Consider the following 18,826-nt stretch of genomic DNA (forward strand, 5'->3'; position numbering starts at 1 on the left):
ATGTGGGAAGGATTTCTAGCAGTAGGGGTGTCTCATCCTGCCCATACTCCAAAGCAACAGATACCTAATACACCACCTTTCATAGCTGCTGGAAAACTGAACCCTGGAATAGCACTTCCTACTTGGTTCACTGGTGACCATGTAAAATGACCAGCTTTCAGATTTTCTCCACCTGGAAATTGGTTCATGTTCTAAAGGTTAAGATGAAATTGCTTTGAGCAGAGGACATGTCTCTCCCATACAGTGGGTGAGTCTTTACTGATTTATAGTGGGATTCAGTTTTGGTAATCAAAAGTTACTTTACAGTGCGTTTGTTGCTCGTATTATGGAGAGGTTGCATTAGAACCATACTTCCCGATCTGCTTTGGCCTAGCAGAACTCATGCTGTCTTGTCATGGTGCAGATTTTGCTGAGGAAGCTCACTGCTTTATGGATCCACTTGCAGTGATCACTTTTTATGATCAGAAGAGGAATTGCTCAAATTAGTCCTTACAACTATTATAATATCTGTCAAATAATATTGAAAGAGGAGAATTTACACTGAATTGCATCAGATCCCCGGCACATAACTGCTGAAGGCTTGAGAGGCTGGTCTTGAGTGAACATCATCCATCAGCTATGGCTTAACGCAATGCCAGTTCAACTGAGTTACTTGAGAAGCAGTACCATCAAGGAGCATGTTCCCTAGAGTGTTCTGAGAATGAACAAGAGGCTAGAAGAGTGCTGTTCCTTTAAGAGGAAAAGTATGATCTAATATTTATCCACGCTCGTCAAGCTATTGGTAACAAGATAGAAACTTCCTTCACATTCTCTCAAGAATCCCAGGCAGCATGGGCAGCAATCTTAGGAAAAGCTGCTACTCTGTATTTCTCATGCCTGCGGGTAAAGCGCAGTGATGAGACTGACTATAAATATTAGGAACGTGTGGTACGTGCTGTTTGTTTTGGGAAAAATTTCCAAGAGCTCTTAAAATGCAACAGTCATCAGAGTCGTATTTTATGCTCTTCCTTAGCATCAGGATCAGTGTCTCCTGTAAGCGTTGTTTTCCTTGGCTGAGTGACTGAGGGCAATGGAATGAATGTGATGTTTACTTGCAGTCTTAGCTTGTGTTCCACTGACTTCACAGAGGGACAGCAGGATGGGGGTTTGATTATGTAGGCAGTTTAATATGTCTGCATTCATCAAGTAATATGTATACCCAAAAAGTGGATATACAGAATTCTAAATACACTGCAAGCTGTGTGGTGTTGCACTCGAAACATGTATTACACACAAACAACTACTATAAGAACACTTAAGGTTGCAGAGTTAAGCACTCAAAAGGAAATGCCTGAATTGAGATTCCTGTGCAACCTTAACTTGCCCCCTTGTGCCTATGCTTCTCTCTGTGCCCAGCCAGTGCCAGTCTCTGCCCTTCCACCCCTACAAACTAAACTCCCAGTCAGTTTTTCTTCCTCCTCTTCTCAGTTCCCAGTCCCACCTCTTGTTGTCTCTGCATTTGAATCGCACTGCTTCTTCCTTCCCACTGCCTGGACGACCACTGAAAGCACAGGAGAGACAGTCTCCTTGCTCTCAGTTCTGGTGCCAAGCTCTATCCCAGAGCAGCAATTACAGGGAGAGTCTGCCTTTTCCCCTTTAGATTTGGGCTGAAGCATGCTCAGTTGCTCTGTGGGGATGGTGCATCTGTAGCCAGGTCACACTCGCAGCTGTGAGGGGAGGGAGTGTGCTCTATGAAGATGGAATCTTAGGAGATTTTAGCTGCTGAAGTCCAAGAAGTTTCTATTGTGCATGTGCAAAGTACAGTTTTTCAGAGGCTTATAACGTGGCCAAATTTAGGTGGATTTTTCATGGGGATGGCAAAAGGCACATCCCCGACACAAAGACCACTCCCTGCTGAATTTCAAATCCCTGCTCCAAAGCATGTGGTCTCTAGAGCATTTCAGAGAAGCGATTTCCAGAATTTTTTAACATGGGCAAAATATATTTTTCCCTATCCTTCATCTTGGAAACAGCTGAATTGTTTTGGTTAAAATTGTTCAAAAAAATTCAGTCTGAAGCAGACACCAATGTGGAAAATTTCAGCCCAAATGTTTGGCTAAAGTTTGATAACTTTAATTAGAGAACAGGGTCATGTAACAGGAAATTTTGGGCAACCTTAGTAACAAGCAGCTATCAGCCCTGCCTATTTGTGTGTATGTGCATATATAAACACAAATTAAATTAATGTGGTCCTTTTGAAAATGTGTGTGTTTGCATTACATGTTGTTGTGTTTATAAAATTACCTGAAAATCACCATTTTCAAGTTAATTATCTACTTTACCGGTGCGCGCTCTTTCTCTGAGTGTTTCAGTGGCTGATGTTGTCATTCCCTGCCATGTGAGGGGAATCTTTGGCTAGTCCAAATAATATAGTTGCGGGGTTTTCTTCAGCTTGGAACTCCCAGTATTTCAGTGTCCTATTTAGGCTGCTGGCGCTTCAGTTTCCTGGTGCATCTCTGGTCTCTAACTGGCTTTGCAGTGCAGCCATGCGATAACAATGCAGCTCACGGTAGCGGGAATGGATTGTTTTTAAAAACTACACTCAGAGCTGCCTCTGTTTAGAATGTAGCAGAGGCAGGAGGGAAGGGGAAGGTCTAAGATGGAAGCCGCCCCAGTGTTTAATTACTAACATCAGCCAAAGATTCCTTCCCCACATACACCCAATGAACAGCAGCAGTTGGGACACGTAGGGAGAAAAAGATGGTAAACTTTTCTGAATCGGAGATGGTGGCATTATTATTCATGTATGACAGCACTGCCTAGAGCAGTGGTCCCCAAACTGTGGGGCACGGCCCCCTAGGTGGGCACAGAGGAACATCTAGGGGGCAGTGGCGGGGGCCCGGCCAGCCCCTATGAGGGGGTGGGTAGGGAGCGCTACCCAGCCCCAGCTCCGCTCCAGCCTGGATTCAGCCCCCAGCCATGTCCCTGCTCCCAGCCATGCCTCAGCCGCCGGCCCCTGCTCCTGGCCCCCACTCTCAGCCTTGTCTCTGCTCCTGGCCCAGTGCAGGGAGGGAGGAGAATGGGGACCACTGGTCTAGAGCTTCAGCTGAGATGGCGGCCCCATTGTGCTAGCACTGTTCAATATACATAGCAAGAGACCATCTCTGCCCTGAAGAGCTTAAATCTAACTAGACAAAACAGGATGAGAGAGGAAGGATTATCATCTCCCTTCTACAGATGGGGAACTGAGGCAGAGGGAGTAAGGACCAGATTTTTTCAAAGGTATGTAGTCACCCAAGGATGCAGACAGGTGCTTCATAGGATTTTTGAAAATCCCACTAGGAGCTTATCTGCTTCTTTAGGTGCCTAAATATCTTCGAAAAATCTGGCCAAGTGACTTGCCCCCATGGTAACAAAGGGAATCTGGCAGGGCTGGGAACTGAATCCGGGCCTTCTGATGCCCTGTCCAGTGCTTTAACCCCAATACTGCCTGTGGTCTACATTAAAACTTTTCTAAAACATCTTAATTACACAACAAATATTTTTTCTATTAAGGTATATTAATCTTTTAATATTGTGTGGGCTCAGTGTGAGGAGAACGCAGGCTGTGTCGGCTTGGTGTATGCATTGGCTAGGAGAGAATTACATGAGGTAGGAACTTCTGTCAATCCGAGCTCAGCTTTAACCCAAATGTCCTTTGTTAAATGTAAAACATGCATTTGTACATATGACCATAAAGGTAAATCCAAAATAGTGTGGACTCCTCCTTGACTAAAGTCCTCTTCTCCAACTGAAACCTTTCAGGATTTAATTATTCCCAGATATAATCTGTGTCAAGATGGACATGGTTAAGAGTACAGATCTATGATTTAGGGAAAATACATTATAGGTGTATAAACCCAGCAACATCAGAGTTCAACATGTTTGTAATTCTTTTAAGTACTGAACTACAACGGTTAAGGTATCCAGAAACCCTTAACTCTGCCTTTTTAAAGACATGTTAACTTTTTTCGTCATGGTGTCACTACAGGGAAGAATTAAGGCTGTTTGGGAGTGAAGCCAAGCTGCCCTGAGGGAAGATGGTGGCCCACTATACTTTCAGGAGGCAAAGAACAACACTGTGAGGAGCAGGTGAATGGAGGCAGTGGCCATCTTTGCTAAGGGCACCCTGTGCCTGGCTCTCCTAGAGTGCAATGGGAGATGGCAGCCATTGTGAACGAATTGTGGAATTTTCTGAAGATGATTATTCGTCAGCCTCTGAAGCAAAAACTTTCAGCTGTGGGAAATAACAGCAAAAAATTACCATTAACCCTAAAACAAAATTTTCAAATGTAGCCACTGCATAATGGTTCAGTGATTTTTTTGGAAAGCTAGTCTGTGTTATTTTGTTATGACCACTGGAGTCAAAGGTCTGACGCTGTGCTCAATTTCTCAAATTTTTCAATTAATTTTAACTCATACAGTAATGGATTTATTCGTAAAGTCTCCGAAAATTCACTCCATACACAAAGAGTAAGTGCGGTAAAGTTGGGAAGGATACCATGTATTGTTCAGACATAACTAAGAATCCTTGCTTTTAAGTGCAAATCTAAACTCAACATTAACAAGCTAATATGCTAATACAGAGACTCTTGCTTTATCCAAGTTAGCTATACATAGCTTCCACTCTGTGCAGATGAGAAGCAGCTTAGTGACTTTGAGCCTTATTTCAGTGTCACTATTTCAGTTGTTTTTGTTTCCCTCTACCCTGCAGTTCTTGGGGAGATTTCTTGTTGGACGCGATTCCTGGGCTCGTGTTTGATACAGCGAAGGAAGATGTGGATCTAAGGACAAGTATACCAAGGCAACTACTGATGGTAAAGAGATGAAATTGTGAGGGGAAATGTAGCATGAACTTCTGTATGTTAAAGAAATGTTCAGAAGAGTGCAGCTTATAGCCCTATTGACGTGTTGGCCCCATCGTGTAGTACCAAAACCACCTCCTTTTGAGGTTTGCAGTTCACCTCCATTTTCAACCCCAAGGAAAAGGCGGCCCAAAAGCTGTGTCTAGGTTGTTGAACTGCCCTTTCTACATATCCAACATGCTCCCAAGGTCTGACACTTTCCTCTCAGTCATAGTGTTGCTTTGGGGTCCCTCTCAGATGCCACCTCCTTCTGGCGGAGTTCTTAGTGATGCTAAGGCTTGTTTTTACTATTGGGGTAAGTTGACCTAAGTTATGCTACTCCAGCTATGTGAATAACGTGATTTACCCCAGTGCCCTAACTGCGCTGCGTCGATGGGATACGCTTTCTGGTCGACTTCCCTTACTCTTCTTGGGGAGCTGGAGTACTGGGGTAGACCGGAGAGTGCTCTGCCATCGATTTAACGGGTCTTCACTAGAAAGACCTTCACTTTTTCATGGAGAAAAAACAGTTCAAAGGGATACTGACAGCCCCAAATGTGAGCACTCTCCTCAGACAACTTCAGACTCCACACAGTAGCATGGTTCCCAGCATCTGTAATGCTTTGAGGATTTTGACCTATCCCTTCTCTAGTGAATTAGGATTGTCTCTGAGAATTAACGTGGGCTCATGTGTGAGGGTCTCTGTGTATTCAGCAGGTGGATATAGCTGACTCAACAAGGAGATTAAGCAACTTTCTGAGAAGTCTTGCAGACCAGCTGGAACACACCAAAGAACTGAGATCCTCTGACATGAAGAAGGATTTCATTATGAACCGATTACCGCCTTTCTTGGGGAACAGCTCTGATCCCTTGGCTCCAGGTTGCATTTAAGTTTAGTATTATTTCCCTTAGTGGGGGATTATGATTACAATCTGCATTGTGGTAGCATTAGAGGTCTCAGTATGGGAGCAACTCCACATTCCGGTAGACACTTTGCGTGCACACCAAATTCAGTCCTTGTATGTACAGCAAGAGACAACAGGTGGATGCAGCAGACAGATGGGAGCACAAGGTAGCAATGAGATGGTTATAATTAGTGTAATGAGCTGTGATGACATCATATCAGCTGCCTAACCAGGGCACCTGACTTGGCATTGGAGGAAATTTCAGAAGTTTTGCAGCAAGTGCTGTCAAGTGATTAGATCACAGGGAATGCCAGGGTTCCTGCCAGTCCTTCCTACCCCTTGCTCTGCCACTGACTTCGTGTGTGAATCCTGGCAGGTCATTTTATCTGTGCTCCAGTTTCAGTTTAGCCTTCTGTAAAATGGAGCTAATACCTAACGTTTCCAAAAGGAGGGATGCTGTGAGGATCAACTAATGTCTGTTGTTGAACTGCTTTGAGATCCATGGGTTAAAGGTGCTGATTGGGGCAAAGTGGTGATAATAGATTTGTTACATATGATTTGAATTTTGAACTGATTACTTTTCTATTTAAAATGAGTGAAGAAAATGTTTAATGTTGTGGTTGATTGTTAGAATTACATATTTATTCTGAGTGCATATTGCTTTAACTGGTGGAGGTTGTTGCTAATACACCAACTTGCTGTTGTAGCTATTTGTAGCTGATGAATGTGAGTGTAAATGCCTCAAAGAATGCTTTTTCCTCCCTGTATTTGAGAATGAGCAGAAGTCAAAAGTAGAGCTATTCATGCCTAGGCTTTGTTAAGCTACAGAAGAAAAAAGCTTAACAAAATTCTCAGCAAAGCATGGTTTAGTTTCCTTCCTTTCTGAAGGACCGTATGTTTTTCTCTTAGGTGGAAAATTACCAAAATTAGACAGCAAAATCAGATTGCGGTTTAAAGATTATGCCATAATTACAGTGGAACCCGATCAAGAAAATTCTGTAAGTCTAATGAAACTGCCTGAATAGACTCCAGATGATTGTTGCCGTGATGCTTGCTCCTTTGTTGTGCTGTCCTGGACTATTTGTAGGAGTGTTTGTTTAGTTGCCCAGCATCTGATTAGGATTTGTCATGAGATATCAGTGATGTAATGCAATTCTGTTCTACAATGTAGAGTGTTTTCATTTTGGAGTTCTACAAAGTAGAATCAATCAGGGATTTTGTGCATCATACACAGGGCTTTCACCAGGAATTGGCTAATGGCCTTAGATCCAGAAAAAGCCTGGTACCATATACCATATGGTACTCAAATACCTCTTGCTGCTCTTTGGTAAAGAAGATTTGCTTCTGAAACGCATTCGTTTCAAGATAGGACATTAAATAAGTCACTTCACCTCTTTGGAGAGAGTGATCCTTACCTCCTTTGTATAGAGCTTTGAGCTCTACTTATGAAAAGCACGTTAGAACAACTAGGTCACATGATTTGTTAAAGACCTTGTGCAAGAGGGTGCAGCTCTGTTAACTTCAGTGGGGCAGCCACGGCCTGCATTATGATTGTAAGTAACCCTCTGTCTTTCCGTTATCCTTGGCCTTGCCATGCTGGCTGTGGGTATTGAGTTGTTCCAGGGAGGAGATGGTAACATCATGGTCTCTGATGAGTACTCTTGGACACAATGTAAACCAAGGCCTGCTGGCAGAGGCTTTTTCGGAGGGGAAGGGGGTTAGTGGAGAAAGGATCTAGATTGATAGTCTTAGAAACTAATCTTCTGTCTACAACAAGCTTCCTTGCCTTGGCAAGTTGTGCTCGGATTGGAGGGTTTACCTTTAGGAATCAGAGGGCAGCTGACTCTGTCACAGAAACTACTACTTGCAATTGGCAGACAGTTGCCCCCAAAGGCATGAAATTTGTGAGATAGTAACTAATTCAGATCACTTTGGGCCTGTGATGTAGACAAGATGCATATCCTAACAAGCCATCTAGTCCTTTATGAAGGCCCTGCAGGATGTGCACCCGGAAGGAAAGTCCATGGTGTAAATAACGTAAGTAAGTTCCATTCTGTAATCTTAACCTATTGATGGCTTTATCTACCTATGGTCCTTTCAGCCACACGTGGTCAAGGGGAGACGAGATGCCTGCCCCCACACACATTTAGCATTCAGCATTGTAGGCTGAAAAATAGAAGTCTCTGAACGTCACTTTTTCAAGATTAGCATTCTGTAGCCTCGTCTCCACTAAAGCAGGTGACAGCTGGACTAGGATGGGTGGTAAGAGTTTGTGGGTTAGTCTTAAAATGAGCTGCTTAAGTAAGCAGGTGAATAGATGTGATCAAAGTAATTAACTTGCACTGTCTTGTGTAATACATGGTTTTCCTCCTGGTGTCTTTTAGGATGAGTGTCGCAAAGAGATGGCTTATGTCTATCACTCTTTAAAGAACAGGAGAGAGAGGCACATGATGGGAAATGAGGATGATGACACTAATGAAGAAGGGATATCCGAGGTTTGTTGTTTGTTTGGTTTAGTAAGATGTGCCCCCAAGTGCTTAGTGTGCTCTATAACCAGCTCTAAATGTGTAACGGGGCTGACTCTACCCCTGAAATGAAGGGAAAGGAATCTTTACAGCTTCTCATGTTTAAATGGCTAATTACCCATTAGGCTTCATGTAGATTTGTTCTGCAAGGCTTAATTCACTTTCTCTCGAGTCAAGATGTGCTGGAGGATTACCAAAACTCACTGCTTTTTTCACTCCCCCTTCTATGTGCTCTGCTGCCCTCTCTGTCAAGACTAGTTGGACGTGAGGGGAAGAGGCAGAAGCCAAGTGGGGGCACACTGCACCCAATTCTAAAAACCAGCCAGTATAGCTGTTTGTTTTAACATTGGTGACATTTCAAATGTCCATTTCCATAGTCAACACCTTACTGAGTTAAATAGCAGTGTTCCACCCATAGGTCTTCATTTCTCTCAGTCTGTTTGTTTGCAGACTCTGGCAGTCATTTCAAAAGGGATTACTCTGGGCAACAGAGCTTGTCAGTTTTGTTTTTTGTTCAAATATTCTCATACATTCTGTAGAGATCAGACTGTGTGTTGGCCCAGTCTGACCCCTGCACTGGGGATTCTACGTGATTTTTAAAACTCATGTAATAATTAAGTTATGTGCCAACAGAGTGTGTGGGTTTTGTTTTTTTTTTTTAAAATGTAAACTTCATGAAGACCTCTTCCTTTAGCGAGCTTGTGACTGGTGCTTTTATCGCTATGCCTGAAAGGATCCTTCCTTTCAGGACAATGTTGATGACTTTAACAATATGACTAGCCTTCGCTTCATCTGGATCATGTATATTTTACTGAGCAGAGTGGCAGTGCCTCTGGGGTATGTCAGAATGTCTGATTAACATAAATCTGAACCAGCTAAAGCTTTGACCTGAAAGAATTGAGAATGCAGGATTCCTCAAAGACAGCTATGTTGTACAAAATATTTAGAGGCAAAAAATACTTTAGGCTATTTGTCTAGCACTTGTTTTTGCTTTGGTAATTGGAACCAGGCTTTACATATGCCCTCATAACTCTTGTATGTGGGTTGTTAAACTTAAATTTTGCTGTGCCACCTCAAATAGTCTCACTTTGATTGGCATTTTAATGTAGTAACACAGGCCCTGTTTATACTAGAGAAATTTGGTGTGCTTGACTGCTGTCCCCTGTATTTGTAGCAAACAATGTGTCTATGCTCACACTTTTTCCCTGACACACAGGTATCCTGCACTGGCTTTGGGATTAGACTTCATCTAGGCAAGTCTAACCATTGTGTGGGGTCCAAGGCAAAGCCTGTCCCAAATCCCACCTGACATTGCTGCAGTGAGGACTCAGAGTACAACAGGGTCACAGCATATATCCCTCTCATATATCCATGGTATGGAGTCCCCAGCCCATGCCTGCTGATACATCCCTTGAGAGCTCCACTGCAGGATTAAGGAGGAAAAAACAAATGACAAGAATGAAAGTGCAGCTCTGTCTCTCCCTGTGCACTCGGCCAAAGGGAGGATGTTGGTCAATGGAAAAACCCTCAGGCCCATGACATCCATGCGAGCGCAGGTTGTGGCTATCATAACCTACATAATATGTGGTTTTTGAAGTAGGCAGTGATGCAACCCAAAAATATGAATGAGGTAAATGTATGCTACACCCCACAGACGCATTATGCTCCTTTCAGCAGGGAGCTATGTACTGGGGACGATAATCCAGGTGATGTTTGTTAGCACATGCTTCATGTTCCCAAAACAGAATACCTACTGTGGATGCTCTGCATTGTTGGTGTTTGCACTTCAGTGCAGGCCATGATGGAACAACTCTCTAGTGCAGGTACAGCAGTGTGGTGGGAGAGACTTTGTAAAATAGCTGCATGTTTCAATTAGGCCTCAACTCTACCCTTCCCTGATTTTTATTTTTTTTGGTAAATTTCCTTTTTAGACTCATGGATTACGTTTTCCTTTATCTCACATGAATGCACTGAAGCAAATCTGGAGAAGTGCTACTGTCGCTGTTAAGGAATTGAGCCTCAAGTCAGATGCAGAGAAACAGAACCTTGTGTTATCACTCTGGACTGAATGTCTCATTGAGATAATCTGAGTCTTTCAAAAATCAGCCATGTTCCTGGAGCCTAACATTTCATCCGTGGAGTACGTACTGACAGACAGTCTGATTCCTCCTCTTCCATGGAGCGGGAGTAGGATTTACACAAGCCAGCAAGGCTGCCTAGGAAAGGTGTGTGGTTTAATCTCCACCTCTCAAAGCAACCCCGGTGGTGGTGCTGTCGCCTACACAATAGCTCACTGGTTAAAACACTTAAGATGTGGAAGACCTGGCTTCAAATCCCCAAACCAGTGCATCTAGTGTACTGACCTTCTGTCTCTCCCATTGAGGTTGTTCCTCTTAAGGGATTAAAGTGGCTTTGCACATGCACAGTGGTGGAAATTTAGATGTCCACAGCATGGGGGAAGCAAGGGTTGTCAGGATCTAAATGCCTAATGTGGCAGTGATGGCTGGATTCATTAAGGGAGTCATTCAATAAGAAACAGGTCTACTGCAATGAGCATCTAGTAAAACTGTGTTGACATTATACACATCATTTACTAAGTAAAACTGACATTACCAATAAAAAGTATGACTCAACTATGATGGCTTTTCTTGGGTAAATGTCTCACTAGGTCGTAGAATTTGACTGCAGCACAAAGCTATGCTAAAAATTAAGCCCAGTGAGACTAACAGCATTGGTTCTCAAATACCCATCTGATTGTTGCTGATCCTGCTTGGTCTCCCCCTTACTAGTGTTGGTCCAATGCTAGACCTATGACCCCTTTCAAAAGCAACTTGTTGGCTGAAATCTCAGCTGCTGGGTGGTGTGTTTTTTTGGGTGCTCATTTTAATGTCCACCATGGAGCAAACGTTGGGGCCTCTGACACATTTTTAAAATATGCTTAACCATGAAGAAATATCTACCTGTCTTTTGTTTCACAGTATAGTGGAAGCAGAAGAAGTTAAAGTATGGCCATTAGTTACCTAGAAGCTGAACTATCCCATGGCAAATAATGTGAATAACTTCCATTTCAAGCCTACAGTTGTCTTTGCTCTCATCTCATGTAACTCACTGTTTGAAGAAGAGGCCCTGTTTATCAGGGAAAACCCAAGCAAACATCTAAGGTGGGGGTAACAGGACTAGTCAAGTAAATGACTTGTGGTAAGGTAGGGCTAACCTGTTTTCACAGCTCTGCACATCATCAACTAGGAAGTGAGCCTGCCTGTAAAGAGGCAGAGGTAAATACAAAAACATTCTTTGTGGCTCAGGTCTGGGACACGAAGCAGAATGAGACAACTCTGGCTATAGCTGTGTTGTCAGTCCCTGGGAAAACAAACAGGTTAAAAAAAATTGTGCCTTTTCTCCACAGCCTTAGGAGATAGCTGGTTACCTCAATGCTATCGCATCTCCACCTTTTTAAAAAAAAGTGTACGACTTTGTAGGAAACATTAGTTACTTAAGACCTATCATCACATGCTAACAAAAAAATACCTTCATCCCTGAAATTGTCACCTTTTCAGTGGAGTGAAACAGTGCTAGAAAATTTCAAAAGGTAGCACCTCTGATAGAATTTAGCTAGACACTCCGATTATTGCAAGAAGTGCCATTAATTTTAGTGACCATAAAGGCATATCTAAACATATGCACATCTTCCAGCACGCTATCCCCCTAACACTGAATAACCAGCAGCACTTGAGTATTCCCTGCATATCTCCCATCATAAGAAACTCTGAAATGGCTTCACAAAATTGAGGGTCAAAGGTAAAATGCAGATTGTGCAGTAAGAATGCTTGCATTATATTTCATTAAGATTTTTAATCCACCGGGGGGGGGGGGGGAGGAAAGAGGTGTCAGTGTATACATGCCATGTGTTTAAATGTTATAATGGGTGTTTTTGGGAAGGAAGTCACTTCAGCGATTTTTGTTCCTTATTGTCTTTGCTAAAAAGAAAATTATTGCATTTACACAGTACAAAATACTACAAGCTAAAGAATCTCCCAGAAGTTTTTACAATTAAAATATACATGCTTTACTTTATTATATAATACCAGCTGTGATCTACTCTTTGTTTTGAGGGAAAAGGGATTATATTACAACTAGAAAGCACAAGTCATATTTAAAACTGATGTGGTATGTTGTGTAGATTTTTCTATGAAAGTCTGTCAAGTGCTTTAGTGAGAAAATATATACAGTCACAAACCTAGTCACTTACAGAGCTGTATTTGACTTTAGCCTTTTAGAATGTAAAAGTAAATAAGTGCAAGTAGGTACAGGTATTCAAAATATATCACTCCCTCTCATACAAAAATAGTCTTACGCCTGTTTCACTTTTCTGTGGCAAAAATTTGGTTTTAGGATGAGACATTAACATTTCCTATAGCTATTCCAAAATAGCTATAGAAAACAATACAATCGTTCACATTTTGGTTTAGCTAATCTGTACTCCTCGTTTCATAGTTTAATAATCAAGACAAAAAACACAGGAGCCAGAGAACATACCTCACTTAGAAAGCACTACATATTGAACTGCATTTAGGAAGACACTAATTCTGGGGAAACTTCATAAAGGACATTTTAAACACTTTTCTCCAATGGGTAAAAGAATAAACCGAAAACCATGGAGCCCTCTTAATACAATCTGCCTGACATAAATAGTCAACACTTGATTAACTGAAAGAAAGGTTGCATAGCATTGTGATTTCACTGAAAATTGTGCTTCTGGAAGTCACCAGCATGTTCAGGTCTGTAGCAGAGGTACACAATGCTGATGAGCCTCAAGAAAGTTAGCATGCAGCAGGTTGCTTCTTTAACCTTGCCGCAGCACAAGGTATTAGTTAGCACCTTTACAAAACAAATCCATCTTGTATGTGTGCTATTGAATATACTGTGGTTTAAAGACCAAAATGTATTGCATTAATTTAACCTCTATCCTCAGCAAGTCCTTTTAGAAAGCTAGCCTGATCCAGTATATATTTGCAGATATGACTCTCTACCTGCATATGAAAGTCTACTTTCTACCCTGGCTCATGAGCTGGCAACTGATAGGCCGCTGAATCCAAAAACTGTTATGGTTTAATGCAATACTACTTAAGACAAGGCCCTAATTTAACCCACGTGGACAATGATCAGTCATTATATCTGATGCAATCAAGCACTGGACTTCCAGGCTAGTCCTTTTTTTAGAACAGACTTTGTACCAAGAGATGATTTTTGTGATTAAAACTGGATTCTAAATCACCAGCTTTTCCTTTAACTTTTGAGGAGAAAGGGTATAATATGAACTTGTCTTTCCTAACGGGTGACCCAGGAAAGGCTATTTAGAAATAAACTGCCAAGTTTTTGCTACTGTATCATATCTGTGCCTTCACTTAAAGATTAACAGGACTAGTAATTGTTACAGAAATATAGGCTTAAATGGTGCCTTAAGAAGAGGAAGACCTCAACATGGAGTCATGTGAATATTAGGAAAAAAACCCCCATTACATTAACCTCACCTCTCCAATGTGCAAAATTCAGTTGTTTGGGAGTAAGTAGAGTGGACTTGCTGAGTAACATTCCATGTGACTTTAGTGGCATGTGACTTCAGTAGTTCCTTCTCTCAAACACAGTGTTCATAACCCACTTAGGTCCATATTCCCAGGATCTTTGTAGTGGTTTTACTCACAATATTTCAATGTCCCATTTCTGTGAGAATTCACTCTCCAGGGGCTGATTTACAATTACATAGTTCCTGTCATAATAATTTCCTCCTAAAAATAGAAGTTCATTAAGGCAAGGTTAATTGTTAATGCAGCATACTCAAACAAAACAAATAGACTGTTGGTTGTTCAATTGAGTGTATATATTGTACATTGAAAACTAAGCGTCTATAAAATACAGGAAACTCATTTCAAAGTTACTCAGACTTCTAAGCTTTAAAGTGAATCTCATATTAAAAATTTCCTAGAGGAAATCAAAAGCTATACAAGATTTTGGAGGACAGGGATTTTAGAGGTGGAGAGTGGTTTACTGTCACTGGGAGTACAGCATTGACTCTTCACGTTTTTGTGCGTTAATTTATTCAGCTGTAAAATGGCTACAGTACCTGTCACTCTGTCCGGTGGCATAGAGGTGTAATGTCTTAATGAAATGTTCATAAGGAGCTGGAGCTCTCTACCTTCCTCTCCCTCCTTCGGATGTATCTGCTCTTGAGGGCTCTCGGCTTCTGTCCACTTTAAACACCACTACTTGTTAACTCCACCCTGTGTCTCCTCTACTCCCTCCCATCATTTCTTCCTCTCTGCTCTCCAAGCCTGTATCATCAATCTTCACTTGACCCCTCTTCCCCACACTTCTTTCCATCTCCCTCCTCCACAGTCAAATTCGAGTGCCTTGAATTTTTCACCTCAATCCCCTCCACTCAGAGCCTTTGAATGGGGAGGGTAGTGTTCAAAGATTGCACACAACCTCTTCATAACAACGGGTCTCTTCTCCCTACTCATTCTCCTCCATGTCTCTGCTGCCTTTGTACTCCTGACTCCTCCTTGAGATCTTTGTCCTGGGTCTTCTGTGATTGTACCCTTTTCTCCTCAGCTTGCAATGATTGTACCCTATGTCCTTTCCTGGAGACACGGGTCACTAAATTAGTGATCATAGAAATGAGAGGTGGGACAGACCTATAACAACATCAGCTGGCTTATTCTATACAGCACTGTACTTCACAGTACATTATCTGGTCTAGTTTTAAGAGGCAGAAAAACAGTCTCAAGCAAAGGGTTTGCAACCTTTGGAAATCACTAGAGAGCATAATCTTTCCCTACCTCATATTCATCCTAAGTCTCACTCCCTTCATCGCATTGCTCCTAACTCTGTTTCCTTGTATTGTCTTCTCTGAACTCTCTCCATTTTGTCAATAGATTTCTTGCATTGTAGCACTCAGAAACTAATGTTAAGATTTCAGCTGCCAGTTTCATGCATATTGGCCAAATAAGAGTTACATAATTGCCAGAGAGCTAGAAAGCGCTCTCTCAGTTTTATTATTTCCCTTAGGATTTTTAGATGCAAGTGTACCTCTGTGCTCAGGAAAAGCCTTTTTGCCAGGGTGAAGAATTAAGGGACTGTAGAACTGAAAACTGGCTCTCAGCCATTTCCTTAAATGCATTTCAACTTATTGTAACTGGCAAATCCAGAGCTACCGCTACAACTATCAGCGCATTTTACAGGTGTAGAATGCCACAGTCCTGAGCCAGGGTTTGTTTTCTCCAGCCAGATGCCTTTTACTTTAAATACCAATTTCTGTTTCCCGCTTGACTCCAGCTAGCATAGATGATTCCTGTGTTAGAGCTATTGTGCATTTTGCATTAACAGGTCACAAACCTCAAATAGCAAATAGAGTTAAATGCTCCTAGGGACCTGCTATTTATAACAGCATTTTAAATTTCTTTTCAGACACCCAAAGAATATAGTATTCAACAACTATATTATTCTTGTACCAACCTGGTCACTTCAATATTAGATCATGCATTAAATAAAGCAGCCCAGGTTTAAACAATTTCAACGTGTATCTTGTCAAATAGACAACACTTTTTAAAATATCTGATGTCATATTCTAAAACCTGTGCTCTATATTGCTAAAAAGGACAATTTTGTATTTAATGATTTTGGGTCAAGCTATGCACAACAAAATTAATGATTAATTAAAACTTAGGAGCCCAAATTACTCTTAATTTAACTCCTGTGGGCTGGGAACTCTTTATTAGTGTTGATATACATTTTTCATTGTGTCCATAAGTTCTAGTTGCAAGAATCAAGAAGGTTTCATCATTAATAGCAGCGTCAGTAAACTTTTAAATAAAGTGAACTATATTTTAAAAACAAAAAGGTGATCTTGGACATTTTATCTCCCATTTATCGTTGTGCAAACCACTTCCTGCATTTGTGACTGTATAACACCCCTCCAGTAGCTACAGCAATTGGTTACATGGAAAAGGATTAATAAAGTAATGTATTTAGCCCTTTTAAAGCATCTTAACAGCTGGAAATGAAGAGGAGCCAGTACTATCAGATCAGCTTGCTCTCTGCCACCATGGTTAGAGAATCACTGTACCATTACATGCTCCCAAGGCTACCTCCCAAGGCTACTACCATTGGCAGGACTTGAGAAATTCTGCTTCCTAGACAGCAATGCTCCCTTTGAGCTGCACTTCCTGCAACACAGTTCTGCCCAGCAAGAATTAGATGTAGAGCCCAGGTGGCCTAACTCCTAGTCCTATATGCCAACCACTATCCTGAAAATTTTAAGAGCAAATAATCTGCCCTCCTGAGTGGCCATGTAGCTGATTTACACTCTACTCCTGCTGTCATTAAAGTACATGGCAATAAGATCTGGCTCTTTATTATGATGATAGTTGAAAGTGAGGCTCTACCACAGCATACTAGAAAGATTCAGTATGAAGAAGCCACTAGATACTAAACTGGCTTTACACAGGGCAACTTATATAGGTTGGTATTTTACATTTTTTGGCTGTTTTTCATTGTACCAAAATAGGGTTTGGTAAAGGGGGGTGGGAGTTTTGTTATTTTGTTCGGACATAAAACTGCATTTTCATCTTGTACAAATGCTGCTTCCAGACATTGTCTTTCTGCTCTCCCTAAAGAAAAATTGATAAGTGGCTGGTCAAACAGCTGAGATCAGCTACAAGGAGCAACGTGAAAAAGAAATCTGTTTTTCTACAGTATTTTTTTTTTTTTAATTCATCTGCAATGTAGTTTTCAAAACGTTCCCCTTAGTAAATGTTAGTTGTGAAGTGGAAACTGGTGAAAGTTACCAAGATTTAGGGAGTTATGGAATAGCATGATTGTGCTTTTCTCAGTCTCATACACTAAAACTGAATGGCAAAAATACATAGTTGTGGATTGGAACATCTGTCACCTCACGCTATAGAGTAAACGGACTGTTGTGTTTAATATTGTGCAAGCTGGTTGAGGGTACAGACAACTGGAACATCCCAGCCAGCTACAACTGCCTACAGCAAAAACATGCATTTATAATAGCAGATGAGCTTTTTAGTACCTTTGATATCGAGAACCAGTTGATCACTAAGGTACGAACTGATGGTTCCATCCTTATTGAGCCTCCACTTCTGCCTAGCCTTTCCATGTTCTGTCCACAGTGCTACTTTAGCTCCAGGTAGGTCTCTGCCACTGACAATATCGAGACATGCAGCAATAGCCTACAAGAGTTGGAGAAAATAAATACATAATAGGTCATTGCGACCATCACGCCTCAAAATAAAAATGCTGTGATTAGCAACAGATCCCACCACTAAGCTGGGAGTAGATTACATTCATCACACTTATAACTAATAGCTTGTTCACTGGCTAGATTAGCATACATTATTCCTGACATTTCTAAAGGTAAATAAGCACCATTTTATTTTAATTAAGTAGAACTTTGAGGCAGGCTTTATGCAAGAAAAAAAACCACAAGCAATTCTTTACTCCTCCCTTTGCAGGTCACTTTTAAATATCTGAAGGCTTTATTGGGCACACATACATAGTCAGCAGAAGCAAACCTTTCAACCCAGGTTGAAAGACTTGGGCTAGAGGGGCTTGTGCTAACTCTCTAAAAATAGCTGTGCAGACAGCACTGAGAAGTTGCGGCTTGGGCTAGAGCTCAGGCTCTGAAGCCTAGGAAGGGAGTGGGCTTCACAGCCCGATCCATAGCTTCAATACGCTGTCTACACTGCTATTTTTAGAGTGCTAGTGTGAGCCCTGCTACCTTGAGTCTGTCAATCTGGGCTGGGAGGCTCACTGCCGTGGCCTATGTAGACATACCCATTATAACTGTCTCTTATGCAGACTGGAGAGACAGTGCAAGGCCTTCACAATGTGCATGCTGCACAAGTGCCTAGCACAAGAAGTTCCTGTGTTCAAGAGAGTGCAGGTGTTCCTCTCAAAACTGCACATCATCTAAGAGCAGAGAAAAGGTGAGGCCATCAACCAACCTATGATGACCAACATAGCGAGCCTAACCCACTAGGGAATACTGCATCTCCCAAAGGGGAGCAGCCAGGATGGATTAATTTTAATCATGATTTAAATTAGCAAGCAGGAAGCCTTGATTTAAACAATCTATTTTAATCTTATTTCAATTTGTATTTTAGTTATTTTCCTAAACAAAGATTCATTCTCATTGGGTTGATAAAACATGGATATGAAGTTAAATATAGCCTTTACTCTAAATTTGGTGCTTCTTTTTGCTAACCAGGAGTATGCACTATACCAGTGGTCACCAACCGCTCGGTTGCGATCTCTGGTGGTGTAGCGGGGCTGCCGCCAAGGCAGGCTCCCTGCCTGCCCCAGCCCCACGCTGTTCCCAGAAGCGGACAGCACAGCCCCGGGGGCCTCTCCTTTTGTGCGCAGCTCCTGCCTGCAAGCACCAACCCTGCAGCTCCTATTGGGCAGGAGTGGGGAGTTATAGCCAATGGGGGCTGTGGGGGCAGTGCTTGCAGAGAGG

The 18,826-nt window shown here is 41.9% G+C and overlaps 2 protein-coding genes across 12 annotated transcripts in view; one reads left to right on the top strand and one right to left on the bottom strand.

Moving 5' to 3' along the window:
- RIOX2 (ribosomal oxygenase 2) overlaps positions 1–18,826 on the top strand; it is a 37,226-nt gene that overhangs the window by 16,529 nt on the left and 1,871 nt on the right. For 2 of the 11 annotated variants that reach the window (XM_038388766.2, XM_043510102.1), the window contains exons 6-10: positions 4,733–4,835; positions 5,577–5,742; positions 6,677–6,765; positions 8,152–8,262; positions 10,224–10,373. In XM_038388766.2, coding sequence (XP_038244694.2) covers positions 4,733–4,835; positions 5,577–5,742; positions 6,677–6,765; positions 8,152–8,262; positions 10,224–10,373 — 619 coding nt within the window. Of the gene's footprint in view, positions 1–4,732; positions 4,836–5,576; positions 5,743–6,676; positions 6,766–7,001; positions 7,321–8,151; positions 8,263–10,223; positions 15,410–17,822; positions 18,777–18,826 lie in introns of those variants that run through there. The other 9 variants (XR_006279703.1, XR_006279694.1, XM_043510110.1 and 6 more) reach the window with 9 other exon arrangements.
- CRYBG3 (crystallin beta-gamma domain containing 3) overlaps positions 12,546–18,826 on the bottom strand; it is a 137,954-nt gene continuing 131,673 nt past the window's right edge. Inside the window, exons 21-22 of the mRNA XM_038388740.2 lie at positions 17,381–17,540; positions 12,546–14,078 (exon numbers count right to left, since the gene is read on the bottom strand). Coding sequence (XP_038244668.1) covers positions 13,990–14,078; positions 17,381–17,540 — 249 coding nt within the window. The 3' untranslated portion in view covers positions 12,546–13,989. The remainder of the gene's footprint in view (positions 14,079–17,380; positions 17,541–18,826) is intronic.

The sequence above is a fragment of the Dermochelys coriacea genome, chromosome 1 (assembly GCF_009764565.3).
Source record: "Dermochelys coriacea isolate rDerCor1 chromosome 1, rDerCor1.pri.v4, whole genome shotgun sequence".
Classification (NCBI taxonomy): Eukaryota; Metazoa; Chordata; order Testudines; family Dermochelyidae; genus Dermochelys; species Dermochelys coriacea.